Genomic DNA, 14,874 nt, shown 5'->3' on the forward strand with positions numbered 1-14,874 from the left:
AAACAAATCACCCTGTATGTACTACTGTTAAATGTAAAATAATATTAGGATTAAAAATGTGGAATTACTCTGAGAGCAATTTGTAAAAAAAAAAATTTAATTCCATTCTTTTTATTACAAAATGAATGCTTGTATTGCGCTGAACATATTTATCTGCATATTGCACAGCCCTACCAGAAATACATTTTATAGGTCATCCCTGTGCTTCCAGCTGTGTTATCTATCTCACATGAGCAATGTAGTGTCAGCACAGAGCAAATACACTAATATGCTCTCCTGCTTGGTGTGTAGACTCCATGTAAACATGTGCTGTGTCATGACCTGTTACTACTACAGCCACTGCTCGCTCCACACACCGCTCTCTCTGACAAAGGCCCAACAACAAAGCTTAGCCCGGCTCAGCACAGTCGAGTCAAGCTGCTGCCGGCTGCCTCCCTTCAGATTAGTGACAGCCACCAAGGCCCTGCTAAGGCAACAGATCACCCAGGGATCAGCTACATGCTCTGAATGGCTCATTCAAACTTACCACAGACTTAACGCATCCGTAATACAGTTAGGAATTAGTTTAGTGTTTGAAATATTTGAACCTTCTAATAGGGTTGTCCGAAAAATAAAAAATCAGTAATTGATACTAAAACTAGAGTAGAAATTTGAGCCAGTATTGATACTAAAAAAGTAATATTAACATGGCAGAAATGAACCTTTCCTGAATAGCTTCAGGATGATCTTGAGCTGTATCAAAACAAGTATAAGAGTACCATATTTTCTGGACTATAATTCGCACTTTTTTTCATAGTTTGGGCGGGGGTGTGACTTACTCAGATGCGACTTATTTGTGAAATAATTAAAATATATAATTTCACATCTTCATTATTGCCACACTGATAACCGCGCGAGGGCAGTCTAAACTTTTGTACCAGTGGAAGTGGAAGCAGCGCTTTATCTACTTCGGGAGTTGGCGGAGTTGTTCAGATGCAACACTAATGATGAAGAATTCAATGGATTTAGTGATTTTAGTGAGATCAAGAGTAAACTTGTTGCTTGTTTTTTATCCTTTAGTTATCTGATTAACTGTTAATATCGTACATTATCATACCAGACATGTATTCTGTTCCCTGTCTGTTTCATGTAGCTGAACAAATATAAATGGGTTACATTAGTGTGCTGTACTGTTGTTCAGCCTGTTGTTCTCTATTTTATTATTATAACTTGCCTTTAAAGATAAAATGTCTGTTCTTGGTCTTAGATTTTGTAAAATAAATTTGCCCAAAAATTTGAACTTTTTTGGCTCATGCAACTTATCAAAAATACGGTATACACCCATGGAACATTATTGAACTTGCTTGGATGACTGGTATTACGCAGATATAAGGAGTAATGTACAAGAAAGTACTACAATTTAATGTTGAAGATGTCACAAGAAAGAGTGTTTTTATTATCATTGTGGCATCTGAATCAGTTTTGAGTATCAAGTCTATTTCTTAATATAGTAGTTGTTCTGATACATCTCAAGAGCATTCTAAAGCTATTAAAGAAAGGTTAATTTTGTTCTGTGAATGTGACTTTTTAGTATCAAAACATGCTCAAATGAGTATTTGCTTTTGATACTAGTGTTAGTATTTTCGATACTTTTGACATCCTAATGCATTCCTATGTACCAGTAAATGCTGTAGTTTGTCTTTAAAAGCTGTATTCCCCCCCCATGTAGTTTGTCCAAATGTGCAGTGTTTTGCTGGTCCTGTCCTCAGAGCACATTCCTAAAAGCTCCTCTCCTCCTCCCTGTCCCAGCCCAGCCTTCTCTCTTCTCTTAGTGTATGCAGCCCTGTGCTTCACATACTTTACAAAATGCAGCAGTGCAGCTAATGGGGCTTTTGCTGCATGGCTGAAGCTGCTGCATCACTGAGCACAAATGAACCAGTCATCGCTCTGCTCCTGACAGCTAGTCTGAGAGACAGCCTGTGTGCTGCTATACGCCCTGAACTGGATTTAATGTGCTACTGGTCTGCTGACATTCTCATGCAAACATGTGTCTACATTCACAGACACATACTCTGCACACTTGACATTTTCTCTCTTATTGTAATGTTATAACGTTGTTCCATCATCAAAACATACCTGGTGCTGTATTTAGCTTCATTCATGCTTGTTTATGAGGTCCTCTACTTTGAGCCTCAGAAATCACTTTTTCAATATTTCCCCAGTTGTTGTGTCACAGGTATAAATTGTGGGCATAAAAACTGGGTAAGGGGACCTGTATTTCTAACTAGATTTGTTTTGCCATATTTCTACCATCTAATTGGGTTCACAGCAGCTGCATGCTTGAATTAGCATGCCTCGCATTGCTTAAATAGCTAGTTTTTGCTTTTTTCATTTGTTCTTTCCCACACTGCCAGTAGATGGTGAGCTATCGAAAAATCCAAGGTAGCCAAGTATTGCGTATGAAAGCCTATTTCCTTAATCTAAGTGTCCTGTGCTTGTACAGGCTGAGGGATGGTGTGAGGAAGATGGAGGAGAAACACTTCCCTGGCCACAATGACGAGCATGTGGAGTTCCTGCCTGTGGAGTGGCGCTCCAAACTCACTCTGGATGGAGGTGTGTGCACATACACTATCACAGTGGGGATTACTATATATACTTTCACTACGTCTTCATGTCATGTCACCCACAGCTAGAGATTGAACGATTGTTTTTCAAGCAAAGTATTCATTTTAGTCAGGTGTTTAGCCTAAACTAAATATTCATTGTTTTAAATCAACTCATGGACCCAGAAGTGACATCACACTTAACAACTGTATAGATCTATTAGGACTGTTGCGACTTAAAGATTCATTAGCTTATTTCAATGTACCTGTTTTTTACTATTGATACTTTGCAGCTGATATAATCAACACCTGGGGGTGTGAAGATAAGTCAAGGCACTACTCTGTTTGAAGTTGCTCAAGTTAGACTTAATCTGAGCTTAATTTTAACCAGAAAGAGCTGACTTAGTTGGAACTACCACAGTTGATCATCTGTGCGTTTAAACAAGTCTCTCACAAATAAAATTACAGCCACAAGCTAGCTAGCATTAGCTAACAGTTTTTCAATTAGTCACTCACCTTTTTTCAAACACCTAAGTGGGACCATGAACACTCATATTCATCAAAGGCTCCTAAAAAGGTGTTTAAATCAATTTGTTTTATGTTTTTCTTGAGTTTTCAGACGATATTAAGCTTTTTTGTGTCTTTGCTTATGTGTGCATTGTGTCACTAAGGTAACTGCTGAACATTTCTCCCATAAAGATGCATGTACACCCCCAGCTTGAGGTCACTGCAAAGTATCAATAAAGGGTGTGTTGTATTGGACACTCCATAATTATTTTTGTGCATGTGCAGACACTGTGGAAACCATCACTCCAGACAAAGTGCGAGGCCTGAGAGACCTTCTCAACAGCAGTGCCATGGACATCATGTATTACAACAGTCCTTTGTATCGGGACGAGGTCAGTCTGGAGTTCAACTCTTTCTCCCGTTTCATTTTGCTCCATCCTCTACTGGAGATTGGCCACTATGGGTGCTTTCCTGGCTGATGCCGATTGTTTAGAATCCAGAGAAACCGATGGATGATATGCTCTACCAATATCTTTGGGCTGATATGTAGGGCAGATTTAGATAATTTTCCCCAAATGATTTAATTTGAATTTAGTCCAAATTCCATAACCTTGCTTTACTACAGATTGGATAAGAGAGCTGTTTTGCAGTACCATCTTTGGACTGATGTGTTCAAATTAAGCTTTATACATATATTATTAATGCATATTTAGGCAGCTGGTCGGGCCAAACAAAATATTGGTCACTGCTGGAGAGTTAAGGCCAATATGCTAAAGTGAAAATATCAGCTAACAGATATATCTGTCTATCTCTGTCCTCTACATCCTTTTTCTCACTCTCTTGAACTCATCTATCCATTCAATCTATATTTTCGCGGATTATCATTAAAAAGCAGATGGGTTTTGTTGTACCTGATTTTTACTGTCTTAAAAAACTTGAAAGTGGTAGTAGCTCATTTTAAACGGCTTGCAGTGGTCCAGACTTATTCTTCACTTACCTTATGCATTCCGAACATGCTATGAGCGATGAGTTTATGTTTTTTCACGATTTTCAGATACCAGCGCGGAGTAGTTATTTTATCTAATTATATTATAATTACAAACTTATTTGGACCTCAAAATCTACTTATAGAATATATCTGTACTGTGGCAAGACACATTTTGCTCAGATACATGGGGAAAAATCAGGCACAGGACTTTTTAATAGCTGTAATTACAGGCCTATCCACGTGAAATAAAAAGCAGCACAAATCACAAAGGTGTGATTGTTTTCAGTTGAATGAACATTAAGAAACAAGATTAATGTGGACCCAATCCCAGACAAATAATAATCCGATTTAACAATTTTTTTTACCCCATAGTGATATTGGCTGTTTCCTGCTTTTGAAATGTTCACATCAATGTTGAATTTGATGTCTTAATTTCAGATGAAGCTCTGGAGTTTGTAACACTGTTTATGATTTATTATATTTATTAACAAACAGAAAATCCACAAATCTTAGCCCTTTTCGTCACAGAGAATTGCTCCACACATATTAATCTTATGTCTTAAAGTGCTTTCTTTCGACAACAATCGCACCTTTGTGACTGAATAATTCATCTAAGTTCATTTGTGTCAACACAGAGAACGTATTGAACTTTTTTTTTATCTGAATAGGTCCAGTAAATACAGAGATTTAAACCATAAACCAGAGCTAAACATATGCATTTTGAAAGTGAAAAGCTCCGTTCTACCATGAAATTCTGACCTACCATCTAGCTCTATTTTAAACTTGTTTTGTCATGTGTACGCAACCTATTTTTTCCAGACTTATAGATCCTTATCTTCCATCTGAAATGATCATCAAATTTTAAAACACAAACATTAATGCTGCAGCTAATTATTTCTACTAGTCAGTGATTATTTTCTCATTTAGTTTACTGCGTTGTACATAGAGATTTAAATACATTTTTAACTAAAGCTTCTACATTTCAAATATCTGTGAATGAAAAGTATTATTGATAGTATATAGTTTAGTCTTTTTTTACTTTTTGATTTAATAATGCCACTGTGTTTGTTATAAAATGGTCTTTTTGCATGTGTACTTAAAGACAGAGAATTATGCCAAATGGACTTTTTGAGCTTTCTGCTTTGTTATAATGTTCCCTGATCAAAAACACACCTGAAGAGGTTTTAGATGTCATCCTTGCAAGTTTGAGTAATCTAGCGATCTGTCCCGGGCCCAATTGAACCCTCCTTATGGTTAGCAGTATGAACCTGTCCAAAGCTCAACCCACAAACCTACGTCAATCATGATCCTACACAGCCATTTTTCATAAAAATACTGAAGCAGGATACAAAACTATGCACTACAATTTCACAAACCTGATGCAATGTGCAGTAGTTTCAACACTAGCAAAATTCTTTTGATTGTGACATGGCAGTGCTCTGAAGAACAGAAAAAACCTTGAAAAACTTAAACTATTTTAACTTTTTAATATGTTGTTTTGAGCAAATAAAGGATTTTCAAAACAATAAAAGGTGATTTAAATATGTTATGTGTTAGCCATTAGTACCCTATAGAAGTGTAATACCCTCTTTAATGTCCGTTTTTTCCAGTTAATGATACAATACCATTACGATTATTTTAATAGTCGACTACTCACAATTAATCCAATGAATCCTTGCAGCCCTAGCAAGGATCCTTGCAGCCCTATTTCACTGCATTTCCCCTTCCTAAACCTACTTCCCTGTTTGTTGCAGATCACCAAAGGCCTGACGCAGGAGCTGAACAGACTGTACAGCCTGTTCTGCTCGCGGAACCCGGACTTCGAGGAGCGCGGGGGGAAGGTGTCGGTGGTGTCTCACTCTCTGGGCTGTGTCATCACCTACGACATCATGACTGGCTGGGACCCGGTGCGCTTCTGTCTGCAGGAGAGCCGCTGCATGGAGGAGGAGCTAGACCAGCGCTGGATGTCCTACGAGGAGAGACACGTGCTGGAGCAAATCAAGATCACCAGGAAGAGGTACCACTGGTCCCTTAGACAGGTTCATATAATACAAATACATATTGATACTGTGCAGTGATGTCACGTTGGGGGTGTTCTGCATCTGTATCTATGGTGGAATGTTCAGCAGTTACCATGGTGACACAAAGCAAAAAACGGCAAATGCTGCCGAAAATGTTTTAAGAAAAAATACAAAATGGATTTGAACACATTATCAGGAGCCTGTGATCAGTGTTCAGAGTGTTCATGGTCCTGTTTAGGTGTTTGAGTTTCAATAAAAAGGTGAGAGTGTCTGGCTAAAACTGTTGGCTAATGCTAGCTAGCTTGTGACTGTCATTTTAAGTGTGAGAGATTTGTTCAACAGCACAAAATCAGCTCACCTGTTCTAGTTCTGACTAGTTCTTTTTGGTCAGATTGCATTAAAACAAAGCTCAGATTAAAGTCTAACAGATCTTCAGACAGAGCAGTGCCTACAGTTAGCATCATACCATCAGGGAATGTTGTTGACATCATCTGCAAAGTATGAATATGACAAATTTGAAAATTAAAATAAAATCTAATGATGGGGTCTTTTTAAAGGTACACTATGTTACTTTCTGATGAAGGTCCGCCACCTGCTTATCTCCATGGAGATATGGTTATTGCAGTGCCTGGAATTTTCCACAGTATGACATTAAGCTTATCCATCTCCATGAAGACAAGCAGGTGAAGCGACAGGCCAAGTTAGAGATCAGATCTATGGAGAGGCTGCCCACTCAAAGTAAGACTGCATCTTTTTTAAGGTTTATTTAAGCAAGAAAAACACATGTTAAATGCAAGATGGATAACTGTAGAACATTTGAGGAAAAAAAGAAAAATGAACACTACAAGGAGGGGACCGACCCCCACCAGAAAATAGTTACATAGTGCAACTTTAAAGCCAAAATGTCACCAAAATTGTACTCAACTAGTGCTGTCAATCGATTGAAAAAAACAACATATAATGAAATATAAGAATGTATCATTTAATGTCAATTAAACATAGCGTAAAACTTCTAATTTTTTGGCTTTTTCGCACAGGAACATTATATTATGTAATTATTTCACAAATCAAAATAAATGAAAAGTCCACCTGAATGTGATTTGGCTGTAGACATTGTATTTAATTTCATATATGTTTCTGCCTTTTCCTGTAAAGTTAGCACAATGCCACTTTAGTTCTCGACTGTATTGAATAGATTTGAGTGTGGAGTGTCTGAAGAGGCTGTGTAATGGTTTTGTCTTTGTAATGATCAGGTTGAGAGAGTTGGAAACCCAGCTCATCGACCTGGAGGCCAGCAAACCCTCTGCACGACCAGCTCTCAAGTTTAAGGTAAGAGGACTTCTTCAGAGCTTCAATGAGATTATTCAGAATCTGGATGTGAAAAAACTGCACTTCTAGTGCACAGGAAAAGACAGAAGCATTTCATTTCCTTAGAGGAACTGCAAAAAAATGAATGCATGTAATGAATAAAAAAGAAAAAGCTCAGAATCGTAGTAGAGTTTTTATGGCTTGTAAGAGTATTTATTTACCCCCCTGCACTTATGTCCCTTGTGACTGAAAGCACATTACTATTGTCATGTATTGGCATTAGTATGTTCCTGCCTCCCTAATTACAATAACAAGGCAAAATATATCTTTATGGGAAAAAATCATTTTGAACTTAACACAAATGAAGTTTTCATGTGTGTGCAGATAGAGAACTTCTTCTGCATGGGCTCTCCTCTGGCTGTGTTCCTGGCCCTCAGAGGGATCCGTCCTGGGGCCAGTGGTCACCAGGACCACATCCTGCCCACATCCATCTGCAGCCGCCTCTTCAACGTCTTCCACCCCACCGACCCTGTGGTCAGCCTCACACACAGCAGGGCATCTGTATTACATATGCTGGTTTTCTTTGTTTTCACCCTTTTCCTGTTGGTCAGTTCATTAAATAGCTGACCTTAAGTAGAAGAAAAGCGCACAGTTAAAGTTGCACTGTGTAACTTTTCTGGTGCACCTGGATGGTGCTAAAGTGCTATATTTAGTGTGATGTGATGGAGAGGTAACCTTGCACAGCAAGATGGATTCTCGTGATATTTGTGAGTTCACAAACTCATACGATCCATCTTGGTGTGCTCCCGTGGGTTGGAGGACCAATCACAGAGCAGCACTGAGGTTTGTGCAGAAGCCAAAGGCGAAGCGCCCAAGCAAACCAAAACATGGCGACACCGACAGACGCACTTAAGCCCATCTTAGCAAAAATATGTGCAGAAGGTAAGCGCTTTATGAAAACAATCGAATAATCAGATATTTGAATCTGATCTGTCAGAGCATCACAGTCGAAAAGCCGAAAAATCACACTTTTGTTACATCCAGTCGAGAGAAAAGCACTGACATCTTCCCTGTCCACAAAAGCACAAAGCACTTCCCTTCTGCACATTTTTCACAAACATATTTTAGTTTTTAAATCATTTTCACAATAATACAATATTGTCAAACTTTGTATATGCAATGTCAAAACTGCATATTGTTATTGGAATTGATTCAGTATTTTAGTCGTATCACCCAGTAACTTGTAATAAGTCCTTTTTTCTTGTTTGTTCCAGGCCTACAGACTGGAGCCCCTCATTCTCAAGCATTACAGCAATATATCTCCAGTACAGATTCACTGGTGAGTCCTTGTACCATGAAGCCCCATTAAAACATATACACATGTACACATATATACACTTATACACATATACACACACACATATACACACACATATACACACACATATACACACACATATACACGTACACACATATACACATATACACACACACACACATATATACACACATATACATATACACACATATACACATGTATACATATACACACACACACCCACATACACCCCCACATATACACATACACACATACACATACACACATATACACGTACACACACATACACATGTATACATATACACACACATATACATGTATACTTATACACACATACACACTTATACACACACATACACACACACATATACACACACACATATACACATACACACACACATATACACGTACACACACATACACATGTATACATATACACACACATATACACTTATACACACACATATACACATATCGTCTGACCTGCTCTCATGTTGTGTCCTTTAGGTGCAGTGCCACTAACTCCACCCCGTACGATGAGCTGCGGCCGATCTTCCTCACCCCAGTGAAGGAGCCCACGTCGGACACAGACAGCATCCCCAGTCCCAGCACCTCCCCGGTGCTCCAACGCAGACACTACGGGGAGTCCATCACCAGTCTGGGCAAGGCCAGCATCCTGGGTAAGAGAGAGCAAGATGAGCTTTTCAATGGACAAAGTATGTTATGAATGTCTTGAACATATTTTTGGATAGGGTGGAACAATTTAACAATACTATTCTGTTCAAAGTTCACATTTTAAACACACCCAGAAGAACTGACTCAAAGTTGAAATATGAACTGACAAACTAACACAAGAATCACATTTTAGAACATTCTTTGATTTTGTTGTTTGTGGATGAAATTATGGTACTTCAAATACTGCAGCTTTGTCATTTGCTGATTGTGTTCATTCAAATTTTAAGTTTTGAGTTAGCAAAACATTAGTAATGGCATAAATGCTTGAGGTTAAGTATATTTATTGAGTGAAATGTTCAGCAGTTGGGCTGTAAGGAATGTAATGTTCAGTGTCTAGTATCCAATTAGAGGCACTATTCCAGATTTTTAGAAACAAGTCTTAAAAACTTGAAAAACAGAACTAGTTAATTTTAAACTGCAATGAGTTTATAAGCTTTTTTCACAACTTTGAGACCAGACATGACAGTAAAGCTAACAAAAACTAGCATCCTAACACAATTCCTGATTATCAAATAATAACACACAATATATAGAGATAATTGTGAACAGGCAAATAAACCAGATTCTACTAAAATTTAAGAGCTGAAGTTCATTGATTTAGCATACTATGTAATTATGGTATCCAATCAATAATAAAGTTAAAAAATTACTCAATATAAATCTACGTCTATGTGTTGTGGAATTGTAGGGGCGGCCAGCATTGGCAAAGGCATCGGGGGCATCTTGTTCTCTCGATTCTCACGCTCCAACAGCCAACCGTCTGTGAGTCTGGGAGCAGAGGGCGTGCCCACCACAGAGGAGGAGGAACAGAAGAGAGCCGAGAGCCAATCAGCGTACGGCCTCTCCTCTATGGCCCGCCCCACCTCTCCCACCGTCGATACATCACGTGAGTCTCTCTGGCAACTATATTGAAAACCACAACAAAACATTATCTCATGATAGCCACAATTTATATTGAAAAACAGAAATTCCTAGAGTACTTGTCAGTGTTGTCGGCTCACCACGTTTCAAGTAGAGCTGCTAAAACGGGACAGTACCTGGAGGACTGAAGAAGAGAGGGAAGGGAGAGGAGGGCCGGGGTCTGGACATAAGAGAGGCAGTGTGATTGGTCTAACAGGTATCCACACTTCACACTCCGCCCCTTACAGCCAGGTGTTTGTAATCAGAAACACCTGGCTGTAATTGGGGCAGTCCTGTGTGATGTCACATAGTACTTGAAATTGCAGAGGCCACTGGAGGCAGCACACGGTTAGATTTAGACGCTGCAAATATACCTAATTTGTGGCAGTTTTGGTACAAAGCGTTTAGTTGCCCTTTCTACCCATCGTCACACTAACCCCTCATGTCGCCCCCTGCAGTTGAGCTGGAGCGGCGCATAGACTTTGAGCTGCGCGAGGGCCTGGTGGAGAGCAGGTACTGGTCTGCGGTCACGTCCCACACGAGCTACTGGTGCTCCCACGACATCGCCCTCTTCCTCCTCACCTTCATCTACAGACCCTGCACCAGCCTGGCCCCGCAGCAGAGTGTGGACGAGGGACTGGAACCAGACTGAACCAGGCCGGACGGGATCAGGACTCCTCCACCTCACATCGTTTCCAAACAAACTGACCCATGCATCATTCCATTCCCAATGTGCTTTTCGTCTCATTTTGTGTATTTTTTACACAGTTGCTTAAAATATCAGTGGCTTTTGGACCAGCAGTCTCTCAAGTCCTTTTGTTGTTACTGAAAGGTTGAGTTCACATGTTGCCAGAATATTCTTAATTGTTTGAAATTGATACTTTGCAGTGACATCGCGCTGGGGGCGTTCTGCATGCATGTGTATGGCGGAATGGTCAGCAGTTCCCATGGTGACACAAAGCACACATTAGCAAACAAAAGCCTGATAAGTTTATAAATACAAAATGGATTTGAACCGCACATTTTCAGGAGCTTGTGATCATTACGAGCGCCCATGGACACATTTGACCCAAAAAGGTGAGAGTGACAAACTGAAAACCTGTTGGCGAAAATAAGCTAGCTTTTTAATGGTTAGATTGTGTTAAAACAAAGATTAAAAATTTAAGTTTAACATGAGTAACAGAGCAGTGCCTCAAGTTAGCGCCACCCCCCCAGGGAATGTTGATGACATCAGCTGCAAAGTATCAGTAAAGTTAAGTATCATGTCACTTCTGGGTTCATCATCTGATTGAAAACAATGAATTCTCCTCTTTTTTTTTTCTTTTTTTTTTACATCTCACTTTAAAATAGATTGCAGTCGTTTAAATGTAACAAGGTTGTAAGCAAGGATCTATGGTTATAACTGACAGAAAGTGTACGCGAGAGGTTGAGTTTAAACTAGGCTAGGCTAAGATAGCGTTAGCGGTGACCAGCAGTTATTGAGATATGCACACTGGTAATTCTATGTTATGGTAGATTATCACTACATTATTTACATATTTAATACTATTTTTGGTTAAACATGTGCATTTGAAAGTGTTGTTGTTTGATGAATAAGGAACAAAAACAAAGCTAGAAATCAGCTGTGAAGTTTATGGTTGGACCTGGAAGTGACATTATCACTGAACAACTCTATAGAGCTGGAGGACAGGTGGAACTGTCAAAATGCAGCCTTGTTTACCTGGTTTGTGGTTAATATCTTACTGGGCCTATCCACATGAAACAAAACTGTTATAAAGCTTGTACTGTGTAACTTTTGTTGAGATTTCACCACCTGTTTATCAGAGGCTTTTAACTTCTCTTACATTTGTTCAATTCGATTCAAGTGTTCCTATTGCTAAAAAAAAATTTGAAAAACACTTGTTCTTCCTGTGAGCAGGGTTGACTCTCCACAGATCTGGCCTGTAACTTCAAAACTGGAATATGAATTACTGAAATCATCCCCAAGTGGAAATTGATCAAACATAAAGTTAAGTTAAATATCAGTGTCACAGTACACAAAAATACACACAAAATAAATACATTTTAATCAAGTTTTATTAACTAAACCCTTAATAAAACAAACTTGGATTATTACGAAACTTAAAAAAATAGATTCACATTTAATGCCAATACTGTGAAACATTACAAGCAAGGCAATAACATCTCCATGGAGACGAACAGGTGGCAGGCACTCCATCAGAAAAGTTACATAGTGCACCTTTAACATCATCTCTGTCAGCACAAATGAAGTACGGTCCATTTTGTTTCACTTTATCGTATTATAAAGTGCTTGCATTTTTCAAACACAAACATGATTGTCGTCAGCTGAAAGGACTTTAAGCCATAAGATTAATATGGCAAATTTTTCTATACCAAAAACATTTCAGTTTAGTGATTGTGCATCGGCCCTTGACCTCCATCTGGCATCAAATTCGTCGTGAACGCAACCTAATCAATTTTTGCGAGAAAGAAATTAACATTATTCACAATGTTCCAACAGCTTGCCGGAACATCGCTACATACTTAGCAACTTGGGCTAACGGAATATTTTAAACCCAATACTGCATTTACTCACATTGTTTTCAAACACGTGCAATGCCTTTTTAAAGAGTAACCAATGCAAAATTTTAATATGTTGATATATTTGTGGACTGTAGGGCATTATCCCTTTAAAACATGCAGTTTAGACTCCATTCTGAATGACTGTTGACCTAGTTTGAATATTAAAGGTCCCACGCAATTTTGCTATCTATGTTATAATGTTCTTTCCTCACCACAAACAGACCGGGAGTTGTGTTTCGTTTCGTTCACACACAAACTCAGACAGAAAATGCTTTGTTCCTCCTTGTGATGTCATTGCGTGGTGATACAGGAAGCGCTTCTCTGCGTTTCTAAACTCCGTCTTCACTATAATCATTTGAATTGCCAAACTTTGAAGCTACAGCTATTGCGTTAGCGTTAAGGTTATAAATAGCTGTTAACGTTTAAACTACCACTTGATGACATCACAACGTGGCACAGAGCATTTTCAGGTTTGTAGATGTGTGTGTGAATGAAACAAAACAAAACTCCAGGTATGTTTTTGAGGAAGTAACAACATTATAACATGGCTTACAGCTCACACGAGTCAATTTTGCGTAGTATAGGACCTAGTATGCACTTAAATAATGTATCTGCACCACATAACGGGAGTGCGTAATGTTCTAATCTTAAAACCAAACTAGGCGTGTTGAGCTCGACATGTACAGCCCTCCTCAGTCTATCTGGGTTTCTATTCAGACTTTGTTAAGCCTGGTTTCTACATTTTAGATAAGACTGTATGTGGTTCAACTATGTAGATGTATTTTCGTAAATCAAACTAAAGGAAGTATTTTCTTAGCAATATTCACAGTCCTCTTAAAGGCCGGGGTCATAAGTCAAAAGCAGCGGTCCGTTCTCGTGTCTGTAGTGGCAAATCCTAAATGTCTTTTCTTTCGGTTGTGTCATTGCTACATACATGTATCTGCCTTTCATCTTTCCATGTCAAAGAGACTCACGTTTTGTAAAAGTTTGCTTCAGCTGAAAATGCATCTCTAATGAAGATGGACAGCTTTATAGAAACAGAAAATCTCAAAAGTCTAAAGCTTTGTGGCGTGCATGGCATCAGACGAGCAGGACATTTCACACAGTGCCAATGTAACATAGAATACAAGAGTACTGATGCGTCCTGTCTGTGCTGTTTTTTTACTGACAAACTGTCTAACTGTCCTCTTTGTGTCTGACCCAGCCTCTGTCCAAAGGGCTGAGCGCTCCACGTGTGGGCTGTGTGCAAAGGCACTGAGGTACATTAGAGGAATCATCACCATGGTAACCTATAGTAACAGACAGGTCCTATGGCCGTGCTCTGACTGTAATGTTTTACTCAAGAACTCTTGCAAACTAATAGGAAGAGCACTTTTAGAGTAATGTTCTTTGAACTGACTTTGTTGATTTAATTTTAAGTCCTGAAATTAAGGCCTTAAGACCCTCAATTTAAGGCTTTTTAAGATCCTAATTCAAAGGCCTTTATGCCCTCAATTTAAGGCCTTTACTCAATGACATTTCAGGCCCTGTTTTCACATTATTTTCTATTACAGATTTGCTCTTCCCACAGTCACAAGATGGCCGCCCTGTTGGCCATGGTATCTGTATCCATGGTTCCTTTAGTTGTATTTGTACCACAGTGTGTAAAGCCTTTCTGACCGGCCTCGACACGGTGAGCGCTCTGATGCAGATGTCTATGCTCATTGGTGGGACTGAAACTTGCACATGTAAAATATGTAAAGGGCACAAGATATGTGTGGGTGGGCGGAGCATGTTCCAACAGAAGAGACTGTTACTATGGTCACAATCAGGCCCAGAGGGGAGGGGTGAGGGGTGAGGGAGGGCGTGGTTTTGCACAAGTTTCATAGAGAAAAGAGTGGATCGTTTAAAGCACAGGCGCTCATTTCATTG

At 39.2% G+C, this 14,874-nt stretch overlaps 1 protein-coding gene across 1 annotated transcript in view; it reads left to right on the forward strand.

Annotated features, from left to right (window-relative positions):
• Nucleotides 1-12,780, forward strand: part of ddhd1a (DDHD domain containing 1a) — a 35,111-nt gene extending 22,331 nt beyond the window's left edge. The window contains exons 6-14 of the mRNA XM_055230981.1: nt 2,483-2,592; nt 3,375-3,481; nt 5,832-6,094; nt 7,352-7,427; nt 7,791-7,940; nt 8,681-8,745; nt 9,253-9,425; nt 10,169-10,366; nt 10,839-12,780. Coding sequence (XP_055086956.1) covers nt 2,483-2,592; nt 3,375-3,481; nt 5,832-6,094; nt 7,352-7,427; nt 7,791-7,940; nt 8,681-8,745; nt 9,253-9,425; nt 10,169-10,366; nt 10,839-11,032 — 1,336 coding nt within the window. The 3' untranslated portion in view covers nt 11,033-12,780. The remainder of the gene's footprint in view (nt 1-2,482; nt 2,593-3,374; nt 3,482-5,831; nt 6,095-7,351; nt 7,428-7,790; nt 7,941-8,680; nt 8,746-9,252; nt 9,426-10,168; nt 10,367-10,838) is intronic.
• Nucleotides 12,781-14,874: the final 2,094 nt, after the last annotated feature.

Source organism: Periophthalmus magnuspinnatus, chromosome 22 (assembly GCF_009829125.3).
Source record: "Periophthalmus magnuspinnatus isolate fPerMag1 chromosome 22, fPerMag1.2.pri, whole genome shotgun sequence".
In the NCBI taxonomy this organism is placed as follows: Eukaryota; Metazoa; Chordata; class Actinopteri; order Gobiiformes; family Gobiidae; genus Periophthalmus; species Periophthalmus magnuspinnatus.